At 37.5% G+C, this 25,397-nt stretch overlaps 1 protein-coding gene across 1 annotated transcript in view; it reads right to left on the bottom strand.

The window, feature by feature from the left end:
- CDH26 (cadherin 26) overlaps nt 1–25,397 on the bottom strand; it is a 73,076-nt gene that overhangs the window by 37,162 nt on the left and 10,517 nt on the right. The window contains exons 2-6 of the mRNA XM_069072782.1: nt 17,956–18,018; nt 17,541–17,645; nt 15,635–15,793; nt 982–1,129; nt 389–555 (exon numbers count right to left, since the gene is read on the bottom strand). Of these exons, the coding sequence (XP_068928883.1) occupies nt 389–555; nt 982–1,129; nt 15,635–15,793; nt 17,541–17,645; nt 17,956–18,018 (642 nt within the window). The remainder of the gene's footprint in view (nt 1–388; nt 556–981; nt 1,130–15,634; nt 15,794–17,540; nt 17,646–17,955; nt 18,019–25,397) is intronic.

Raw genomic sequence — 25,397 nt, 5'->3', positions numbered from 1 at the left:
TACAGTCTCCATAAAGGAAGATAAAGAGTACTAATCTGTTTTTCCATGTAATTGGGGAAAAATAAAATATTAAGAATGTAAAAAATGATATTTCCACTGATAAAAAAATGTAAAAGCCTTCAGTGTATGTCTGCACCAAATATACAGTTCAGGTGTAAGTAGCTTAAGAAAGACACCATTACAGCTATCTATGTTTGAGTGTTCATTATCTACTAGATTGTAAACTCTTTGAGGGCAAGCACCTGACACAGTGCTCTGAACACAGCATCATTTACTAAACACAAGATGAATGGAAAAAAAAAGATACACCTACACACTTAGAAGTCATGTATAATAATCATATGTAAGAGAAAGAATTCAAGCTTTAAAAATTAAAAAAAATTATGACCTCATAATCTAAGCATCGGGAGACATGAATTTCTCCACTACTGTGATCAATGTAAAACCTATTTCCATTTATCAATGGCACTTGTGAAACAAGGGAATAGGAGACTTCAGAATTGGGAGTTTGCTCTTTATCTAAATCGACTGCCACCACTTGAAAGATGGGATTATCTAGAAGGAAAGAAAAAAATCAGTTGTTACAATAAATTAAATAAATTAAATAAATAAATTCCATGGTATAATTTGGATTTATTTTAATTAGGCTGTTAGTGACCATCAAGAGACCTAAATGCTAATGAAATGTTTTCCAGGTCATGTTACTGTTAGTAAAAATTTAGCTTAAGGACCAGAAAGAGTCAGAATAGGAAACATTAGGCTTATAATTAAGAACTGAACAAGAAAATATATGCCTGAAACCACTCAGCAGCATATCCCTTCCCACTCTTCATCTATCCTGTTTCACTGTACAAAGTAAAGAAGTCTCCATAAAGGAAGTTAAAAAGTACTAATCTGTTTTTACATGCAACGGGGGAAAAATGAAATATTAATGTAAAAATGATATTTCCACTGATAAAAAAGATGGAATATGAATCTCACCCAGATTGTGGTTATTTTTGATAGTGATGTTAAATTCTTCCTCAGCAAACTGTGGTGCATTATCATTGATATCAGCAACTTTGACAGTGAAAAATAAACAATTATCCACAATCTTCTGAGTTGAACTGTGAGCAACATCAAAGCGTATCTGGAAAACAGTGGTCAACATGAATGTCAAGAACAATTATTTAGGGGTAAAGGAACATTACTATATTATCTTTTATGGTTTGTTATTATTTTTTAAAAATGTTATAACATTGTTATATCTTCTCCACTAGTATCTCAAATGAGTCATCCTCATAAATACCCCATAGCCTCATGCACTTAGACCATATCCTGGTTACAATTCAATTGATGCAGAAAAGATCCTAGTAAGTTCAATTTCAATATGCTTCTCCATGTTATGTAATTGATACAAGCCCACAAAGACTTAAATCAGCAAGGAACAATTTCTGGCATTGTCTAGTGAAAGGCAATGCTTTAGATGGAGAGATTTGAGACTCTCTCCCCATGAGGACAATACATTGCCTATGACTATGGGCTTTGGTTCTTTGCCTCGGCATTTGTTCTTTTATTTTAGGTGAAGGATGTTAGAGGTTCCAACTTTGTGAATTTCAAAAGGTCAAAAGAATAAGCCAGCTGAGGTACACCAGGCAAAACTAGGCTGAACTTTGCAGGCAGCTGAGCATCAGTGTCCCAAGAAGCAGGCAGTGATCTTGTGACCCAGCATAGCAGTAGCACTTAACTGGCTGCAAGGCCACATTTGAAAAGGAACCTGGTGAGACCAGTTCTTTGTGGAAATTGCATTAAATATGAGAGTTCTCTTCCTGGAGACTGAACTGATAGAAGGGGAGGAGTGTCCTCACAGTTGGGGGGAGGGCGATTTGTATTTCTGTTTTTATTACATTTTCGCATTTTTAAGGTAAACATCCATTTGTAAAAGCTAACTGATATTAATTGGTTTAATGCAAATATGGCACTAATCACTGTTTCCTAATAATGGAGGAAAAGAGCCCCCTAATGGGGTATCAATATGATAGTAGTAGAGAAGAGATACCCCAACCGCCATAACCCTGAAAGGATGACGTAAGCAGCCTCGTGAGCTCTAAGAGTATTTGCTATGCTTGAATGAATTGATTTATAAAATACCTTGCTTCACAATGCTGTCTCTCCAAAGGGAGATTTGCCTACCAAAGAACATTACCTACAAGGGAACTACTCTTTGTAAATATTCTTCAGGGGAATTGGTGGGGAAAAAGTAAGCCAGAATTGGTAAGGCCTGAGACAAAACAAGGGAATAAGGGGTTGAGAAAGGGAGACGGAGAGTTGTGTTGACAAAGCGCAAGAGCAGAAAGAGAAAGCCACTTGAAGTCATGGATAGGGGCAGGAGTCACAAATATGGCATGAGGAATAATGGAGCAATCAGGATTTAGAGCTGAAAGTGACTTTGGACATCACCTAATCCAACCTTTTCTTTTTAAGAAACTAAGAACCAGATAGGATAGATCATATGATCATAACAATCATCTAATTCAATTCCCCCATTTTTCATGAAGAAACTGAGGTAAGTGCACTTAAGAACTTGCCCCAGGTCACACAGGTTGGAAATGTCAGAACCAAGATCATAATCCATGTTTTCTGACTCCAGACCCAACTTTCTACTACATCTGCTGACCTTCCCACAATTACAAAGCTAGTGATGATGCCCAGACCCAAACCCAGGTCCTCTGATTCCTAGTCCAATATTCTTTCCACTACAATACATTGCCTCTTTACAAATCAAGCCCTGGAAGATATTCTAAGGATTAAAAGATATCCAGGTTGTGGTTAGTGCCCAATAATCCAAATATATTGTAGAAGGTTAGAGCTAAAGGGGACCTTACAGATCATCTAATCATGAATCTTGTTGTTGGAAGTTATCTTAGAAAGTACCTAGTCCAACCTGTACCTGACCAAGAACCTCCTTTACTGTAACATTATCAACAAGTGGCTATCTAACTTTTGTTTCACCAGGAGTGAAGAAGAATAAGTTACCTTCCATTTAATTTTTGGTTAGTTTTAATTGTTGAGAAGTTTGTCTTTACTAAAGTTTAAATCAGTCTCTCTTCAGCTCCCATACATTTATATCTAATTTTGCCCTCTGGAACTGAGTAGAAGTATAATTCCTCTTCCACATGACAGCTCCTCAAATAACTAAAGAAAGATATTCCTAAGTCTTTTTTTCTCCAGGGTAAACAATCCCATATCTGATCCTACCATAGCAGAATCATGGAGTCTTCAATAGCCTTGGGGCCCTTCTCTGGATGTTTTTCAACTCTTCAATGACCTCCATGATATGGTATCCAAAACCAAAAATAATACACTTGATGTAGGTTGGTCAGATTAGCCTTTTATCCCAAAGAGACAAAGGGCAAGGAAGGAAACACAGAATTAGCTAGCACAATAAATAAATGGCCATGATAGCTGACACAACAGGAATTCAACCAACCCCTTTACTCATCCTTATCTGGTCTACTTGTAATTGGCATATTCTTAGACTCATGGAATTTTGAAGGGGATAGATTTTCAGAGTACATTAATGTATTCCATACCTGATTCATATTAAACCACTGGATGTTCAGTCTTTTTGCTTTTAGAACTCTAGTCTGTTTGAAGCATTTCAGGGCCTATTCATCCTGGATTAGTGCATTTCAAGTTTTTAACTCCCTTTTTCCCACTGAGTAAAGAACAATTCTGGCCTTAATGACCTTAGGCTACTCAGTGGTTTTTCTCCAAGGTTGTCATTATTGTATAGTCATTTTTCATGACTAGCTCAAGTTCGAGACTTGAAGCGGCTATGAAGCGGCACGTTTCCTTGTTTCCTTCTGTGTAAGTGTTCCACCAATGGTTTGTAGGCTATTAATCAATGCTGTAATTTGATTGGAGGTGGCATGACTGTGGCTCTTTTCCTTGATATACTGAACAAGACTAGAGAAACTATAGATATGGCCTAGCAGAGGAACAGTATAGTAGGAATACCATTAGCATCATTCTATACACTGCATCACTTAATACAGCCAAAAATCAGATCAGGATTTTTGGTTGCCATGTTGCACTGCTGACTCATGTTGACCTTTTCCAGATCTTTCATTGTTGACCTTTTCCAGCTCCTTCATTGTTGACCTTTTCCAGGTGCTTCATTTTATGCAGAATGAAAGCGAGGTTCATGGAGTCAAATTATACCAAGGAATCACGAAAATATCTTTCACAGAGAATAATAGAAAATAGCTACTGAGCAGCAGAACTGGGACTAGAAACCTCTGTTCTTGACCCCAATCCAACAAACTTTCTACTACACTTCAATGATTATGCTAAGTGACTCAATCTCTGACATTATAAGAGAAGGTCTACTAACCAATGTGATTATTTGCTTGCTGTTGTTGTGAAGTCATTTTTCAGCCATATCTAATTCTTTGTGACCCCATTTTAGGGTTTTCCTGGCAAAGATACTGGAATGATTTGCCATTTCTTTCTCCAGCTCATTTTATAGATGAAGAACTCAGGCAAACAGGGTTAAGTGACTTGCCCAGGGTCACACAGCTAGTATCTGAGGTCAGACTTGAACTCAGGAGAATGAGTCTTCCTGAATTCAAGCCCAGTGCTCTCTATCCACTGTACCACCTAATTGCCCACAGTGTGATTAACCACGTTCCAAATTTTGGAATTTATAAGTGGCTCCAACACTTACCAATTGTGTAACCATGGACAAATTACTTAACCTTTCTGACCTTCATTTTCAACATCTGTAAAATGGGAATACTATTTACTATCATTGCCATCATTGCCTACCTCACAAGACTTTTGTGAGGAAAGTATTTTGTAAATATTGAAATGCCATAGTGGGCTGAACTAGATTAAAATATATATGGGAAGTATTTAACAGAATAAATAAAAATCCAATAAAACATAGATAATCCTAACTTATGGTTTTCTAAGTCAATATATGGCAATCAGGAGTCCATTTCTATTTGAGTTTGATACCACTGATGTAAATTATTACTATCATTTTATTATCATCATTGTCATCATTATCCTATGCATCACATAAACTCAGGCATGACAGGCATTTGGCTTTAGAATCTTTAGAAGACTTGGGTTAAATATTTAAAAAGATAAATATCCTTGAATAGGCAGTTTTCAGAGGAAGAAACTTAAAATATCTATGAGTATATGAAAAAATGCTCTAAATCACTATTGATTAGAGAAATGCAAATCAAAACAACTCTGAGGTACCACATCTCACCAGTCAGATTGGCTAAGATGACTAAACAGGAAAATGAAAAATGCTGGAAAGGATGTAGAAAAATTGGAAGACGAATGCATTGTTGGTGGAGTTGTGAACTGATTATACCATTCTGGAGAGCAATCTGGAACTATGCCCAAAGGGTTATAAATAAGTGAATACCCTTCAACCCAGCAATACCATTTCTAGAGTTGTATCCCCAAAAGATCATAGAAGTGGGAAAAGGACCCCTATGTACAAAATTATTTATAGCAGCTCTTTTTGTGGTGGCAAAGTATTGGAAATCAAGGGGATGTGCATTAATTGGGGAATGGCTAAACAAGTTGTGGTATATGAATGTAATGGAATACTATTGTGCTATAAGAAATGAGGAACAGACAGACTTCATAATAACTTGAAGAGACTTATATAAACTGATGTTGAGTGAGAAGAGCAGAACCAGGAGAAATTTGTACAAAATTACAGACACATCGTATGTGATGACTAACTTTGATAGACTGGACTCCTCTCAGCAATGTAAGGTCCACTGCAAAGACAACTCCAAAAGACTCATGATGGAAAAAGATAGCCACATCCAGAGAAAGAACTACAGTCTGAATGCAGACTGAAGTAAACTACTTGTTCTCTCTTTTTTTTTGTTTGTTTTGTTTCTTCTTTCTCATTGTTCATTCCATTGGTTATAATCCTTTTTTACAACTTGACTAACATTTAATGTTAAGGTATTTGGAGATACTATATTTGATTGCATGCTGCCATGGGGGGAGGGGGGAGGTGAAGGAGGGGCAAAAATTTGAAACTCAAGGGACTGTGGAACTGAATGTTGTAAACTAAAAGTAAATAAATTTAAATTGAAAAAAGGATAAATATCCTATACCTTTCTGAAGAATCCTTTTTTTTTTATTTTTAAAGTTTTCTTATAACCAGATTTCCTTTAAAATACAACCATGTGCATATTTCCTTTCATGATTCATGAATATTCCCCCCAAAACACTGAAGTTCTGCACCTAAAACTATACTGTGTCCTTCCACCCAAAAAGGAGCATTTTAACATGTGATTTTTCACAATGATTTCATCAAGATAGGCACCAAACCAAACCAAGCTACAGCACAGGTCCAGGGACAGAGATAATACTAATTATCTTGACAAAGCTTCCAGGATTTGGGGGAACAAAGGGAAAGGGGAGACCAGAATAAAAAGAGAAGCCAAGAGATGCCTAGAAGGGCAAAACTTTGGGTCAGAAACTGATGGAGAATGGGGCAGGGGGTGGAATCCCAGATGAGGAAACTCACTGATGCAGTTAGGCACTTTCTTTGTAATTTAGATCAGAGTGTTGTTTAGGGCAATAAGAAATTAAGTGACTTCTTCAGGGTCACACATGTGTCAGAGGCAAGACTTGAAAACAGCCCTTGGCTCTGGCGCTAGTTTTTTATCCACTATGCTATGTTGTCTCTCATGATTGCATATTTTATTATTTTCCCTTGAAAATGGGATAGCTACATTCTAGACCAGTAATTTCCCTCAGGATATATGCTGGAAAAATGTGTTGAATTTCCACCAGGGCCCTAAAAGTCAGAGCAGATGTAGGAACAATCATGTTTATGCTCTGTAGAAGATTTTCTCTGTGTGTGGATGTGTTTTCTATGGTTGAAAAATTTATTTCCTAAAAGATGAGTTTTGTCCCTGAATAGAAATAGACACATGTCTCTGTCTGCCTTTACCTCTTAAATCTTTTAAGAGTTTTCAAGTTTGACTGGCTCTTTCTTAGGGGACTGAAGGAACAGGATGCTAGAACAGAAGATCCCACATTTGCATTCCATTACCCCTCAAAAGTCATCAAGAGTAGAATGTTTTTGAGAGGCAAGCCCGGAAGGCAGCAGATGCACAGAGGCAGGCCAGGAGGAGGCCTGATCAACTCGGGGGGCAAGTCGTCCCACCAAACACAAGGGCCATTACCAGGCCTATCATCAAAGGGCTGGGACCAGAAAGAGCAAGGTAAGAACCAAATGCAGGGCCCCTGTCCAGGACAGCAAATACTCCTGGGACTACCACTCCATAGCCCCGAAATTAAAAAAAAAAAAAAGCCCCTATCAGGACCTCCAAGAACCAGGATGGCAAAGTGAACCCCACCTGCTCCAATCCCCTCCTCTGACCCAGAAAACACAGTAACTATCACCCCAGGGCAAAACCCTCAATAGTAAAGACTTGGGAACCTTAGAGGAAGGGCGTGGCTAGGGCCCTGCCTCAAAATGGGTAGAAAGCAGACTACAAATACTCTGGAGTCCTACTATCCTCAGAGAGAGCAACCAAACTCAGAGGGAGACAATGTGGACTACACACCCACAGCTGAAACATCAAGAGGGAATTGGTCCCAAGCACAGAAAGCTCTCCTAGATGAGCTCAAAAGGAACTCTGAAAACCAAATGAGAGAGATAAAAGACAAAATTAATAATTCTTTTAAAATCAAAATAGCAGAATTAGAAAAACACTATAATGAAGAAAACAGCTTCTTAAAAAGAAAAGTGTATGATATGGAAAAGGAGCTCCAAAAACTAACCAAGGAAAATGATTTGATAAAAACTAGAATCAACCAAATTGAAACAAATAACTCTATGAAGAACCAAGAATTAGTCAAACAAAACAACAATAATGAAAAATAAGAGAAAGAGATAAAATATCTCAATGGAAAAATAACTGACCTGAAAAACAGATCCAGGAGAGATAATTTGAGAATCATAGGCCTACCAGAAAATCATCATAAAAAAATGAGCCTGGACAACATTCTCCAAGAGCTCATTAAGAAAAATTGCCCTGAGATGCTAGAACCTGAGGGTAAAATAGAAATCAAGAGAATCCACGGGACCCCCCCTGAAAGAGATCCCAAACTGAAAAGTCCTCGAAATGTTGTGGCCAAACTCAAGAACTACCAGGTAAAAGAGAAAATACTTCAAGTGGCCAGAAAGAAACAATTCAAATATTGAGGAACCACAGTGAGGATCGCACAGGATTTGGCAGCCTTTACACTGAAAGATCAGAGGCAGTGGAATACAATTTTCCGGAAAGCAAAAGAGCTCAGGTTACAACCAAGGATCACCTACCCAGTGAGACTGAGCATATTCTTCCAGGCAAGGAGATGGTCATTCAATGATAAAACAGATTTCCAGACCTTCCTGATGAAAAAGCCAGAGCTCAATGGAAAATTCAACCTCCAATTACAAGATGCAAGAGTGACATAGAAAGGTAAACAAGGAAAATACACACACACACACACACACACTGTTATTTAATAAGAACAAACTGTTTATAGACAAGTAGAGGGTATGAGTATAAAATACACAAAATGATGATTTAAAAAATCTTTTAAAGGGCTACAAAGGGACTGCAATGGAAGAAGAGGAAGGAATGAAGTGGAAAAGGGTAAATTATGCCCCACAAAGAGACATAAAAACAGAGACAAAAAAGCAGAGGAAAAGAAGGGAGGGAGATGAGTATTATATGAACTTTTCCCTCATTGGTTCTGGTGCAAGGAGGGAATAACAACCAGTTAAGCATAGGACTCTATGAAGAAAAGACACAAAATGTATCATATTAGAGAGAAAGAGGGGAGGGAGAGGAGCTTCGCATGAGATTTGTTCCTGTCACTCTTGGTGCAAAGAAGAAATAACATACTTAAGTATAAAAATATCCTACAGGCAGTAGGAGGGGGAAAGGAAAGGGGGGGGGTGGTTAGTAGGGAGGAAAGAAGTAAAGGAAGGGGAGGAAAAGGGAGGGGGGCTCATAAGGGAATACTGAGAGAGGCGGTGGCCAAAAGAAAAACTATTAAGGAGGGGAAGGGAGAAGGGGAGAAAAAATATAAGCATTAACAGGGGAGGGAATAGGATGGAGGGAAAGAAACAGATAATAATCATAACTGTATATTTCCAATGTATATATTTCCAATGAAATTAAACAGCAAGAGACAGAAAGAGAAATCCCATTTAAAGTTACTGTAGACATTATAAAATATTTGGGAATCTACCTGCTAAAACAAACCCAGGACCTATATGATTACAACTACAAAACACTTTTCACACAAATTAAGTCAGATCTAACTAATTGAAAAAATATCAATTGCTCGTGGCTGGGTCGAGCTAATATAATAAAAATGACAATTTTAAATTAAATTATATATTTAGTGCCATCCCAATCAATTTACCAAAAATCTACTTTATAGAACTAGAAAAAATAGTAACAAAATTCATTTGGAAGAATAAACGGTCCAGAATATCAAGGGAATTAATGAAAAGGAATGCTAGGGAAGGTAGACTAGCTATACTAGATTTCAATGTATTTATAAAGCAGCAGTCATCAAAACTACTTGGTACTGGCTGAGGAATAGAGGAGTGGATCAATGGAATAGATTAGACACACGAGATTCAGCAGTCAATGACTATAGTAATCTATTGTTTGATAAACCTAAAGACCCCAGTTTTGGGGATAAGAACCCACTATTTGACAAAAACTGCTGGGAAAACTGGAATATAGTATGGCAGAAACTGGGTATAGACCATTACCTAACACCATATACTAAAATCAAGTCTAAATGGGTGCATGATCTAGGTATAAAGGTTGATACTGTAAGCAATCTTGGAAAACAAGGTATAGTTTACCTGTCAGATTTGTGGAGAGGGAAAGACTTTATGACTAAACAAGAATTAGAGAGCATCATAAAATGCAAAATGGATAATTTTGATTACATTAAATTGAAAAGCTTCTGTACAAACAAAGCCAATGTAACCAAGATTAAGAGGGAAGTGGGAAATTGGGAAAGAATTTTTACAACCTATGTCTCTGATAAAAGACTCATTTCTAAAATATACAGAGAATTGAACCAAATCTATAGGAATACAAGTCATTCCCCAACTGATAAATGGTCAAAGGATATGAACAGGCAGTTTTCAGAGAAAGAAATTAAAGATATCTATAAGCACATGAAGAAATGCTCTAAATCACTATTGATTAGAGAAATGCAAATCAAAACAACTTTGAGGTACCACATCTCACCAGTCAGATTGGCTAAGATGACAAAACAGGAAAATGACAAATGCTGGAGAGGATGTGGACAAATTGGAATACCAGTGCATTGCTGGTGGAGTTGTGAACTGATCCAACCATTCTGGAAAGCAATCTGGAATTATGCCCAAAGGGCTATAAATAATTTCATACCCTTTGACCCAGCAATACCACTTCTAGGTTTGTATCCCAAAGAGATCATAGAAGTGGGAAAAAGACCCATATGCACAAAAATATTTATAGCAGCTCTTTTTGTGGTAGCAAAGAATTGGAAATTAAGGGGGTACCCATCAATTGGGGAATGGCTGAACAAGTTGTAGTATATGCATGTTATGGAATACTATTGTGCAATAAGAAATGAGGAGCAGATGGACTTCATATTTACCTGGAGAGGCTTATACGAACTGATGCTGAGTGAGAAGAGTAGAACCTGGAGGAATTTGTACACAATTACAGACACGACGTATGTGTGACGACCAATTTTGACAAACTGGACTCTTCTCAGCAATCCAGAGCCATAAGTCAAACCCAAAAGACTGATGATGGAGAGAGATGTTTACATCCAGAGAAAGAACTGCGATTGAACCCAGATTGAAGCAAACTACCTGCCCTTTTTTCGTTTTCTTGTTTGGTTTTGTCTCCTCTTTCCCATTCTTCATTCCATCTGATACAATCCTTCTTTATAACCTGACTAATGCCTAATGTGAAAGTATTTGCAGACACTATATTTGATTGTATGCCACCATGGAGGGGGGGAGGCAGAGAAAATTTGAAACTCAAGGAATTGTGGTAATGAATCTTGTAAGCTAAAAGTAAACAAATTAATAAAGACCAAAAAAAAAAAAGAGTAGAATGTTTACTCTTGTTACTCATCTATACCTTACCAGGAACAATAGCATAGGTTGTTTAAAAACTACCCTGATTGTACAAGAGTCTAAACTGAAACATTCAACTTTCTCCTGAGCCATTACGCAGTAAGCTATTTTTTTTTTTTATGTAGCACTTACTGTTGGCACTACTGATCCAATTCTTATCTTCTGAAAAGAAAGGGTCTTCTATTACAGTGTAGAAAGGAACCCAAGAGAGACTTAATGTTAAAGAGAAGTGGTGTGTCACAGAGAAAAGAGGACTGACTTTGAACACCTGGGTTTGTACTTTTGACACCGCCTATCTGTGTGACTTTAGGCAAGTCATAACCTTCCTGGGACTCAGTTTCCTCATCTGTAAAATGAACAATTTGGACTACATGGCTTCTGAGGTCCCCTCTAGTTTTAGGTCTATGATCCTATAATTATAATAGCTTGTTTTAGATAGCATTTTGAGGTTTGCAAAGCATTTTACAAGGATTCTCTTATTCGAACCTCAAAACAATGTTGAGAGGTAAGGTACTAAAGACATTCTTAGCCCCTTCTATTGATGAGGGAAACTGAGGCTTAGGACATGTAAATGACCAGTCCATGGTCACAAAACTCAAATATCACAAACAGGATTTTATTTCTTTTGGGTTAAATGAAAACAAAATTCCCAAAAAACTTTTATTGGATATATCCTCTATGCAAGGAATTGTCATACTAGCTCTTTCCTGAACTTGACATTCCATTTTCCATTCTTGCCATTTTCAATGGCCTGACTCCAAACAGATCAAGCACAATGTCCACTATACACAATGCTTCTAACCCAACCTGAGGAAACTAAGGCTCAGACAGGTGAGGTGAATTGCACAAAAGTGGGTAAAGGGAAGAGCCAGGTCTAAAAGCAGGGTCTTCTGATACCTAGGCCAGAATTTTTCTGTTGCAGGACACTGCTCCCCTTGGCTATGCCATGCATCTTAATCTCCTTAACTCTACTATACCCTCACTGGGAACCATGCCTATGTCCTATTCTGTGTTTTATACGGATCTGTGTATCCCCTTTGCATCCACACAATTTAATTCAATAAACATTTATTAAGCACCTCCTATGTCTAAGGCATTGGGCTTACAAAGACCAAAACAAACCTGACCTTAAGGAACTGATGTTACACAAAGGAGAAATAAGACAATTTAGATACATTATAATTTTACATTAGATATAGGATAATCTGAGGAGGGAGAAAGCAGCAACAACTGGGAAAATCAAAGAAATTATGGGCAACTGAGCTGAGGCTTGAAAGAGGAAAGTTATCCCAAGAAGCAGTGATGATAAGGAAGTGCACTCTGTACATGGAGGACTATGGAAAATCACAGAATAGAAAATGGGATGTCAACGCTTATGTTCCAAAAATCCCTCCAGTTATTCTTGTTATCTAGGAGTCACCTTCATGGCTACTTGAAGTTTCTTCATGTTTTATCAGCTGTTTTGTCTGAAAAGGATCATAGGATGAAAGATTAAGAGCTGGAAGGGGTCTTAGATGTGGAGTCCAACGCCTTCATCTTGAAGATAAGGAAACTGAGCCCTAAAAATGTTGCCCAAGGTCTCACAGCTAGTAAGTGTCAAGAATAGAAAGGGAGGATATAGTGCCTTTACAGAAATAGATTTTTGTTTTAGGAGAATTTTTGCACATTGGGAAATAATAGATCCAGATCCTACCAATGCATGCAAAGGATATTTCCCACTTTGGAAAACTACCCTAACTCTTTAGGGACACGGAAGTAAGACATGGGGAATTATGATTCTGGAATGTTAAATTATATAGTTGGGGTTCTGAAAAGGTTAATACCCTTTCAAAGTGGACAATTTACTTCGAACACAAAGGAGAATCATGCGGGGTCCTGTAAAAACCTGAAACGTAAGGTTCTGTTCCACAGAAATAAAAATAAAAACCAACATGATCCTTGTTTGTTGAGTTTACAAAAGGCAAACTCTCTTCCAGATCTCCAGAGTTGCATGAATAGAGTTGTAGGTATTTCAGTAGTGACTCATTTGCTAAAACAATACAAAGTCAACAAACAAACAAACATATTCACACTTTGCAAAGGTGAACTTAGAAAACTAAAAGCTTCCTGGTCAACTTGGGACACTTGCCACTATAACTAGGATACATAGAGCCTCATATGAAATTTTTAAAAGAAAATGAGGAAGACACTAGCATAATTCATTGAAAAAGTGAACATCACAGAACAGCCTTTCAAATATGAGGCTAGGAATTATTCAAAAATTCCTTAATCCCCTTATCCAAATATAATCTATTGGCCTTCCACCTTTTCCTCTGCCTTCCTTTCCTAACCCAACTCTTCCATTGTACTGTGACCTCCAATCCTCTGACCCTTCAATCCTCTTCTAGGTCATTTCCCTGGCACTAACTACTCTCTCTTCTCCATCATGACCCCTTGGAGAATCAATTCAACTTTACACTATCTCCTTTCTCTAGTCCCTAAACACCCTTATCATTTCTGCTGATAGCACCCTGCCAAATCTTAGCCTTGGTTCACTCCCACTATCAGCTGCTTTTGCTCCTACACATGCTGTTGAACAAAAGGCATACAATTATTCTGACTAGATCCACTACAAATTTATGTTATGCAACCTCATCTGGGCCCTCATTGCTGTTAGCCAATTCTTATAGACCTGCCTCATCAACTCACTATCCCACTCACCACAGGGGCTCTTCTAAATCTTTTCATGCCTCGTCAAACCTTCCATCGCTCTTCCCCTCCCACTTTCTCAGCTGAGAACCTTGCTTCATATTTTACAGAAAAAATTGAGACCAATTGCTACAAACTCCCTCTTCTTCCCTCTTCCTCATCTCATTTCACCCATATGCCTTCTGCCACTATCTTCTCCTCTGCCCTTATTTCAGGTGAGGAGCTGACCTTACTTCTCACCAAGGCTAAGCCCTCAAGCAATCCCATTCTGTCCCATCTCCTCTGTCATCCCCATTCTGTCCCTTATTTTTATTCTTTCTTTATCTACCGACCACACCCCAGCTGCTTACAAACACACTGCAGATGTCTCCTCATGAACTCTTGCTTGTTCCTTCCATCCCTGCTATCACCCTACATCTCTTCTACCTTTTGTAACTAAACTCCTTGGAAAGGTGATCTACAAGAAGTGCTTCCACTTTCTCTCGTATCATTCTCTTCTTAACCCTTTACAATCCAGCTTCTGATCTTATCATTACACTGAAACTGCTTTCTCTGAAGTTTCCAATATCTTTGCTTTTTTTTTTTGGAGAGGAGAAGTAGGGCAATTGGGGTTAAGTGACTTGCCTAAGGTCACATGGATAGTTTTCATGTTAAGTTTCTGAGGCTGGATTTGAACTCTGGTCCTCCTGACTCCAGGGCCAGTACTCTATTCACTGAGCCACCTAGCCACCCCTTTCCAATATCTTAATCATAAAATCCAATGACCTTTTCGCAATCCTTATTCTCCTTGAGCTTTCTGTAGCCTTGGACACTATTGATCAGCTTCTCCTTTCTCTAGGTTTTCCAGGACATCACTCTCTATGTATTTGAAAGAGAGGCTCCCACCTTAGGTATCATCCTCAACTCCTCACTAATTCTCACTGCCCCCCACCTCCACCCCTATCCAATCCATAATCAAGGCTTGTTAATTTCACCTTTTCAACATCTTTCCAATACACCCTTCTCTCCTCTGGCACTGCCACAACTCTAGTGCAGACCCTCATCATTTCATGGCTTGCCTACTGCAAAAGCCTGCTGGAGGTTCTGCCTGCCTCAAGTTTCTCTCCACTCCAATCTATCCTCCACTCAAGCACAAGTCTGACCACATTACTTCCTGCCCCCAATAAACAGTAACTTCATGTCTGGCATTCAAAGCCCTTTGTAACCTAGACCCATTCTATCTTTCCAGTCTTCTTATACCTTACTCCAGACCATACACTTTGATCCAATGGCTGTCCTCCCGTCTGTCTCATGAACAATACACTCCATCGGCACATTCTCTGGCTGTTCTCCATGCCTGGAATGCTCTCCTTCCTCTGCTCCAACTACTGACCTTGCTGGTTTCCATTAAGTCCCAACTAAAATTCCACTTCTACAGGAAGCCTTTTCAACCCCTCTTAATTCTCATGCCTTTCCTCTTTCACTTACTTCCCATTTATCCCGTATGCAGCTTGTTTGTACAGATTTCTTTGAACATGGTCTCCTTCATTAGCTTATAAGGTCTTTGAGGGCTTGGACTGTCTTTTAACTCTTTTCCCCCAGTGCTTAGATTATTGCCTGACGTATAGGAGGTGCTTAATTAGTCCTACTGACTGACTAATATACCTCTGCTCTGAAATTTGGTGGATTAAACTTTTTCTTTATTGTCATGCCGTGCTACTCCAAATACTTTTTTTGACAGGGAGAGAAGAAAGATTAAAGTGGTAAAATTATAGGTACCAGAAAAGATTGTATTTCTTCTCGATCAATTGGATAGTGAATGTAGACTTTCCCACTATGGTTATCTTCTATAGAAAACAGACCAACTGGATGTTTATCCACACCAGGTCCACTGATTATATATATTAAGGATTCATTGTAGTCCCCACTGTTGAATAGCTATAAGAAAAAAAAAACAACACAGGAAAAAATATTTTTTTAAAAATCATTTTTCACATAAAGTGTTCCCAACCACTGAAGCTGGCTATTTCCTCTCCTTCATGTCCTGTAACCAGTTTTCAAGTCTTGGTAAATGTACTACTGCCAAAATGCCTATCCTATCAGTCCCCTTATTTCTACTCACACTTTCTCATAAACCCTTATCAACTCTCACCTGGGTTATTGAAATAAACAAACCTACATAAAAGACTTAACTGGTCTCCCAACTTCCATTATCTCTTCTCTCCAAACCATCCTCCACACAGCTACCAAACTGATATCCCTAAAACATAGAGCTGACCATATTACTTCCCTACTCAAAAATCTTCAATGACTCTCTAGTGCTTATATAGTACCAACACAATATTCACAGCATTGACTGTGACTATGAAAATGCTGGCACAGTCTGAATTGCAAAATATAACAGACTCTTCATAGAGAAGCCAGTAGCAAAACATTTATTCAGACACCAGAAAGCCAAATCCCAATACTAGAAAGCCAAATCCATCATAATAATAAAGAAGTTAATACACCATAACTCTGTAAATTACTTTGTATATATGTTGTATTTAGTTATCTGGATACCTGTTGTTACAGGAGCCTACTGAAGCCAAACCAAAGTGGCTTAGAGAGTGGACTGTTAAATTTTTCAGTGTGAGCATTTACACTTTCTAAATTGGCAAATACTACAAAGCAGGGGTTGGTTTATTGTTTTGTGTATTGTCTAGATTTAAGAAAGTGTAAAGAATGCAGATTGAACTTAAAAGCGTTTTTGCAGAGAAGGTTATTAAACATTTACCAGAGCACCCCTGATGTTGTACCCACACAACACAGAATGCAAGCTCCTCAAGGAAAGACATAGTTTTCCTTTTTTTTTTTTTAATCTTTGAATCCTGGCATCTCACAGTGCTCTGAACATAGTAAGTACTTTCAAATTTTTGTGGCATTACATTGGAAGATGTAGCCATCTTTGATTAAGGAATTATTATTGTGAATCCTTTCAGGATTTTTATCTGTTTCCAATTGCTAGATTTTTAAAAGGCCATTAGGGATAAAAGCAGATGGACCTGTAGCTGTAATGGAAATGAAAATTTAAAGATTTTCCCTGCCCTTAGGCCCTTTGATAGGCTTAAGAGACTCTGAGAATATTCCTTGATTTGAAAATATACTCTGCCTCCTAATAGGCTGAATGTGGTCACATGGAGCCTGTGGCAGGAGGTTCTGGTTTTCAGGAATGCCCACACCTTGATGCTGTGTGATTGGGCAGTAGGTCAAGAGGGTGGTTACATTCTCTGACCCAGGAGAAGGCTATATAATCCCTGATGTGAGGCTTTGCTTTGGGGCTCACTTTGAGAAGTATTCTGTGATTTGATCAGATAATACTCTGGGAAGCCATTGTTGAGAGCCCCCCGGCTTTGAAAAACCCAGATGTTGATGGTAACTGTGATTTGGTATAGATGTAATGGTTGGACAGTTTGGAAACCTGTCTGCTTGATCTGTTTCTCTGTCTTTATAATTCTGTCTGTATACTATGAAGGTCAGGGTGCTGACCTTTTTCCCCTGAACTAGGTAAACGATATATGTTTGACTGATTAAAGTAAGCTTGTTAACCCATTTTGAGTTGCTTTCCTTTAGCAAAGCAGATCCAAGAACCTGTGTTGGCAGCCACCATGGGGACACTGGGGTGCTTGCTACTACAGTGGCTTACCTCTCCAAGAAGCTTGGGGTATGGTCCTGGGTCTTCCTCTTTGAGCTCCAAGGTAGTGATAACCCAATTTCTTTTAAAACGCTGTAAAGGCTGGTGATCCTCTGCCTGGATAGTATGTTAAACCAAACATATTGGTAATCAAACCATGAAAAGAAAGTTGTTGCAATATAAATTTGAGGTGGCACTGTATTTGAGTCTTACAAATTGTCCATAGATGAAATGCCCTTTGCCTAAAATCCCTGGTGGCTCAATGCGACTTCTTGAATGTAAGCATTTTGAATCTATTTTTACTTCATTTTCCTGAAAACTAAAACAAGTCAGGACCTGCAAATCTCTAGATTTTCAAACAAGCTTATCAGCAAAAAAAAACCCCCAAACACACAGGATCTTGCATGTTATTAAGCTTAATACCTACCCTCATCTCTGACTGACTGTTAAATTCATCTTTTGCTGGTTGGAGACAGATGGTTACAGTGACCTTGGAAACAAAAACTAAGTTAGTAGGCAATACATTTACTGAAATGTTCATTGACAGGTACAAGAGATTTAAAACATTATCTTCATATGCTAAATAAAGGTGGGGGAAGTTGGAAGGATATTAGAATCTCTGAACACATGCAAAATTCAAAATAGATTTAGAAAATATATAAAAAATATACTTTGTATATTCAGTTGTCTAAAAATGTTAATTTGTTTAGTTTACATTTTTTGACTATTCTAACTCTTAGATATCTCTTGCTGTGGAGGCGAGTACACTAGACTATGTGATGGAAAAGATATACATCCTAGTTGGCTTTGACACAACACAATTTGTTGTTGTGCAGTCATTTTGAGTCATGTCTAACTCTTCATGACCCCATTTTGGGGTTTTCTTGGCAGAGATACTGAAGCAATTTGCTATTTCCTTCTCCAGCTCATTTTACAGCTGAGGAACTGAAATAAACAGAGTTAAGTGATTTGCTCAGGGTCACACAGCTAGTAAGTGTCTGAGGCCACATTTGAACTCAGAAAGATGAGTCTTCCTGACTGCAGGCCCAACATTCTATCCACTGAGCTACCTAGCTGCCCTAAAATTGATTAATGTGTTATTCAGTTCTGTCCAACTCTGAATATTCCCATGGACCATACTATGTGTGGGGTTTCCTTGGCAAGGAAACTAGAGTGGATTGCCATCTCCTTCTCCAGTGGATTAAGGCAAACAAAAGTTAACTGACTTGCCCAGGATCACATAGCTAATAAATGTCTGAGGTTACATTTGAACTCAGGTCTTCCTAACTCTAGGCCCAGCTCTCTATCCACTGAGCCACCTATCTACCTGCAGCTATCTGATTTTAAGTAAATAATTCAATCTCTCTGATCTGATTCCTCATCTTTAAAATAGGGACAATATACTTGCTTTGCCTCAGAGGGTTGTTGTGAGGAAGTTGCTTTGTAGACTTTAAAATTGCTGTAGAAATGTGAGCTATTATTATATAAGGGCTAAACAAATGCAATTCTGATATATATTCACTGATGGCAGGGACTGCCTCTAACTAAAACTGTTATAGCCTATTTGTTAATGTCAAAGTTCATGACAAATGTTCTCAACCATATGCTCCATGCCTGTCCTTTCTTGCTAACAGAGAGAAAATTTCAAATGCCTTGAGTGGGATTCTAAAGTCTCAAATATCCGCAAATTCACATGATTACTCCTTTTTGATTAATGCTAGTAGTTCTGAATTAAGAGCCAAAATTTAAAAAAAATTTTTTTAAACACACTTCTTGTAGAAAAACAAATATAAATTCAACTTTGCTGAAATTGATAAGAAATGTCAATTTCTTTTTCTAGACCCCATTTTTTCTTTTTATTAAAAAAAGAGGAAGGAGCATTATATGAGTTTATCTATAAAATCCTTTCTGTTTTTGACATTTCTACGTTGAATAAATTAATTTTTAAAAGGCACTGATTGAGAACTCACTTTGTGCCAACCACTGTGCTAAGGGCTGGAGTTATACAAAGCAAAAGATGAAGAGTCCCACTCTTGAGGAGCTTACACTCTAACTGGGAAGATAGCACATAAAAGAAAATTCAGCTGCAGAGCAGATAGAAAGACTCAGAAGTCCTAAGAGTACAGCAGCTCTGGAAGAGGGAAGTGGGTTGGGGGTGGGGGCAGAAAAGGGTGATTGCATGGTGAGTGGTCCTTAGGTTAAGTAGTCAAGCTGACAGTGCTGGGAGATTGCAACTCACAGAGGCAGGGAAAATGGCAAGGAGGAAGCAGTGGTAGAGCAGATGGAAAGGTTTCTATAATGTCTTCCACCTCATTGAAAGGAATGGAATTGCTGATGTTAACCAATAATTAAAACTCATGTGATATGGGCAATAATTGATTTATTACAAAAGAAAGGCACATGAATGTGGGAACTCCTTATACTAACGATTTCAGGGATGGGGATAAAAGAAGGGAAGCCAATAGAAAGGAGGGCAGATTAGAGAGGCAATGCCAGTAACAAAGCATTTTGATGAGGTACAGGATAAAGTGAGAGAGAGAAGGATAAATGGGGGAAATAGGACAGAGGGAAATACACAATTAATAATCATAACTGTGAAAAAAATGTTACAAGAAGTTTCTTTGATAAAGGTCTCATTTCTCAAATATATAGAGAATGGAGTCAAATTTATAAGAATGTAAGTTATTCCCCAATTGATAAGTAAATGATCAAAGAATGATCAAGAAATGATCAGAGATCACTGAACATACAGGATGTGGAAAAGTTGATACATTAATGCATTGTTGGTGAAGTTTGTGAACTAATCCGACCATCCTGGAGAACAATTTGGAACTATGCCAAAAGGGCTATAAAACTAGGCATACCCTTTGATCTAGTAATACCACTACTAGGACTGCATCCCAAAGAGCTTTTAAAATGGGGAGGGGAAACCTACATGTACAAAAATATTTATAGCAGCTCTTTTTGTGGTGGCAAAAACTGGAAATTAAGGGAATGGCTATGCAAGTTGTGTTATATGATTGTGATGGAATACTATTGGGCTGTAAGAAATGATGAACAGGATGCTTTCAGAAAAATCTGGGAAGACTTACACGAACTGATGAAAAGCGAAGTAAGCAGAACCAGGAGAAGATCAAAAACAGTAATAGAAATACTGAAAGTTACTAGAAAAATCAAATTGATTTCACCCACTACAAATTTATGCTACAGAACTTCAAGTGGTTCCTTCCTGCTCATGACTATCCATTAAATCTACCTGTATAAACTTAATTCCCCACAACGACTATTCCAAGATCTTTCTTCTCTCCTTCCACGACCAATTAGAACCCTCTTGAAATTAGACCAGTTCAACTAGCTTCCTCTTTCACTGAAAAGATGTCAACTATCTTCCATGAATTGCCTGAGTTTCTCCTTAAACCTTCTCAGCATCATTACCTTCTCTCACCTCTCTTTCCCCCTGTAACAGATGAGATGGTTCTAATCTTTACCAAATCTAATCTCTCTTTACCTAAGCTCTTGATACCATTTTTTCTTGCTTCCTCCAAGAACTGGCTAGAGTTGTAGCATCTGTCCTCTTCTTTCTTTCCTTTAAGTCCTTCCCAACTTCTCAGAAATATATGAAGGAATTCCTAATACAAGGCTTAACTCATTTTACCGTATGCAAGTTTATTGGCACTGTTTTTTCAACAGCATGTGCTTACGTCATTTCTATTACATTTTGGTAATTCTTGCAATATGGTTATTCTTTTTCATTATTATTATTATGTTATGGTGATCAGTGATGAATGATCTTTTATATAACTACTATAATTGTTTTTGGGATGCCATGAACTGTGCGCATATAAGATGATGAACTTAGCTGACAAAGGCTGTGCATACTCTGATTACTCCACTGAAAACTCCACTGAAAAACTAGCTGAAATCTCCATCTCTCTCCCTTTCCTCCAGTTTCCCTATTTATTCCCTGAGACACAACAATGCTGAAATTAAGCCAACTAATAAACCTATAATAGTCTCTAAATGTTCAAGTGAAAGGAAGAAATTGATGAAACAAACCATTACTGACTTATATTAACAAATTGCCACAACCACCCCAACCTTCAACAACCTCCCTGATCAGTCAGGAGTCATCAACATCAAGGCAAGACCCTCTACCAGGAAAAAGATTGCAACTTTCTGAAGGCTCAAATGTGATGAGTATTTTTAACAATAAAGTATTTATAAGTAAAGTATGTAATTTTTAGTTATAGTACTGTTGCACATTTAATAGACTACAATAAAGTATAAACATAACTTTTATATGCACTAGGTAACCAAAAACTTTGTGTGACTTGATTTATTGAGATATTTACTTTATTGTGATAATCTGAAACTGAACCCACAGTATCTCTGAGGTATGCCTGTACATAAAAAAGCCTTCCTATCCACCTATTATCATAGTTTTATCCTACTGATACATATTCTTACAAAGTTGTTTATGCTAAATATTTAACACCTAAAATATATATGTAACCATAAAAAAATTCACAAGGGTAACTTCCAGGCCACAAAAGATATATACCCAAAGGATAAGAACAAACAATCTTTAAAAAGGGAAAAGGGAAACAATCACTTGAAAAAGGCTTAAGCTCATTGTGAATTAAAAGGATGCAACTAAAATATCTTTGTGGTACCACATCAATTCATTAAATTGGAAAAAAGAAACAAAGTTCAATGCTGTAGCAGTTAGAGATAAGTAGGTACATTCATTACTGATGGAACTGAAAACCTATAGAATGTTTTTGGAGAACAGTCCAACAAAATAGTAAATGTTACCAAAAAAAAAAATCATAGTCTTTGACCCAATAATCTCACTGTTGGAATTATACTTTAAAAGAATCATCAAAATTAGGGGCGGCTAGGTGGCGCAGTGAGTAGAATGCTGGCCCCAGAGTCAGGAGGACCTGAGTTCGTTTCTGGCCTCAGACACTTAACACCCACACAAAAACACTAGCCATGTAACCTTGGGCAAGTTACTTAACCCCAATTGCCCTCCAAAAGGCAAAAAAAAAAAAAAAAGAATTATCAAAATCAAAAAATCTATGTGCTCAAGAATTTTCAGAGCACGTATATTAAATGCTATTCCAAAAAAAAAAACCCACAAAACAAAAAACAAAACTGGAAGCAACATAAATGTCCAGCAAGAGGGTAATGTAACAGAATATCATAATTTAATTATGACTGGTATGTATGAGGGATATAAAAAAATCTGGAGACATTTATAAAATAATACATTGCAATAAATAGCAGAACCAGAATTGGGCACAAAGACCATTTAAGAAAAAGAAGAGGAAATGAACAGGAAGTCAAAGAATTTTGATGGATGGAAAGTGATGATATTTTATGTGTTTAGATCAGTTTACATGTATTCATGAGCAAATCTAATTAGCTGAATTCTTATAAAGTTTTTAACACGTAATTTAATTTAAAATAACTTGTACCTCTTCCCTTGAGCCATCCTAGGTAATCACTGAAAATGCTCTCTTGATCCACAGAACCCCACAAAATCATGCAAATCAAGAGGTTCAAATATCGGGGTCCACTTCAAGAACATCCTTGAAATAGCCCAAGCTCTCAAGGGCATGCAGATCCAAAAAGCTACCAAGTATTTGAAAGAAGTCACATCGAAGAAACAATGCAATCTCTTCCATCGATATAATGGTGCAGTTGGCAGGTGTGCCCAGGCTAAGCAATGGGGTTGGACACAGGGTTGGTGGCCCAAAAAGAGTGCTGAATTCATGCTGCATATGCTTAAAAATGCATAGAGTAATGCAGAACTGAAGGGTTTGGATGTGGATTCTCTTTTCATTGAGCATATCCAGGTTAACAAGGCTCCCAAAACGTGACAGCATACTTATAGGGCTCATGGTCAAATCAAGCCATATGTGAGTTCTCCTTGGCATATTGACATGATACTTACTGAAAAGGAACAAAATGTTCCTAAACCAGAAGAGGAGGTTGCTCAAAAGAAAAAGATATCCCAGAAGAAACTGAAGAAACAAAAGCTTATGGCACAGGAGTAAACATGACATTAGAGTACAAATAAAAGTGAAATGAAAACAAAAAAAAAATTGTACCTGATGCTGCTACTTATGCTGTACCCACTTTTTATAACCTCTCTGTTAGGCTTCTCTCCTACCATGATACTAAAATTGTTCTTTTTAATGTTACCAAGGACTGCAATCAGCAATTCAATAGTCCTTTGATTCAAATTTCATTTCTCTTGATTTCTATGGAATTTATGAATTTTAACATTTTTGGCCAAAACATAAGTATATGGAATAGTTAACTACTCTATCCCACATGATATTCTTTCTCTGCTTGGCTTCAGAGATACCACTTCTATCTCTTTTGTTGATCTCTCATCCTCTTCCAAGCTTTTTTTTTTTTTAAGCAATCGGGGTTAAGTTACTTGGTCAAGGTTACACAGCCAGTTATTTCTGGGTGTGGTGCTAAGTATCTGAGCCCATATTTGATCCCCAGGTCATCCCGACACCAGGTGCTCTTACTCACTGTGTTATCTGGCTTCCCCTAAGCAATTGGGGTTAAGTAACTTGCTCAAGGTTACACAGCCAGGTGTTTCTGGGTGTGTGCTAAGTGTCTGAGCCCAGATTTGATCACCAGGTCATCCCAACACTGGAGCCGGTGCTCTTACTTGCTGTGCTACCTGGCCGCCCCTCCAAGCTTTTTTCTGTGCATGTACTCCAAGGTCTTGTTTTTCACTCTCTTCTGTCTCTCTTTCTCATTCACTTAAAGAGCTAGAGCTGGAAGGCCATCTACTCCAACACATCTTCACTTTACACATGAAGTAACTGAGGTCCAGTGAAGTTAAGCAAATTGCCCAAGCAAAAGCAGCTTCAATCAACACTATCTCCAGATAATTACTAAATCTGTCTCTTCTTGTCCCTAACACTTGAAGACTATCAGCTGGATAAAATAGTTTTCCTAGAAATAAATTAAATGCACAGCTTTACTTTCATCAGACTTCACGTATCACTTTGTACTATAACTTTTAGGTACATTTAGTATGTAATGTAGTTACATAAGAGTGTCTCATATAGTGTTGGTGTCTTATCACTCATTTAAATATTAAGTTTTGTCATGAATGGAACATATATTACAGTACTAGCTTAACACAAGTTTCTTGAATTGTACCATAAGATACAATTAAAAGCTCCCTATGAAGTATACATGGTACACAGAGAATTTTTTTTAAAAAAAGGTTCAGTCTGGCAAATGTTTAAACTTTTCTACAAAACTGAATGAGCTATTCTGCCATTTTGGTATTTTGTTTCTTTCTGTTTCATGAAAGTCTTAAACAAAAACTTGCATTATCTAGTCATTATGATCCAAGAAGCCTAGAAATTCGGTAACATTTGCCAAAATAAATCTGCCAAGTGCTTTTATTACATTCTCTGACAAACTGTAGGCAGCTTATTAAAAAAAAAAAAAAAAGGATGCCATTCAATAGATTCTCCTAACAGTTTTGATTAAGCTGGAAAAGGCTTTCCAAAACCCATTTTCTCCAAGTACCATCTCCATCCTACAACAACAGTACAAATATTACTATAGAAGTTCATCCTTTTCACTGTTCTTTTTCAGATTCTGCCATTTTCTAGTCATTCAACAAATGTAATTTTAATCTATTAAATTTTTGAAAGAAAAGTTTGAAAGATGAAAAAATCTAGAAGACATCTTTTTCTACCTAATTGATATTTCTTTCTTTCTTTCTTTCTTTCTTTCTTTCTTTCTTTCTTTCTTTCTTTCTTTCTTTCTTTCTTTTTTTCTTTCTTTCTTTCTTTCTTTCTTTCTTTCTTTCTTTCTTTCTTT

Source organism: Petaurus breviceps, unplaced genomic scaffold, assembly GCF_028583685.1.
Source record: "Petaurus breviceps papuanus isolate PSGF00001 unplaced genomic scaffold, PetGlider_PUasm1.0 90847, whole genome shotgun sequence".
Lineage (NCBI taxonomy): Eukaryota > Metazoa > Chordata > Mammalia > Diprotodontia > Petauridae > Petaurus > Petaurus breviceps.
The sequence above is the reverse complement of the archived record's forward strand: the minus strand, read 5'-3'. Positions and strand labels throughout refer to the sequence as shown.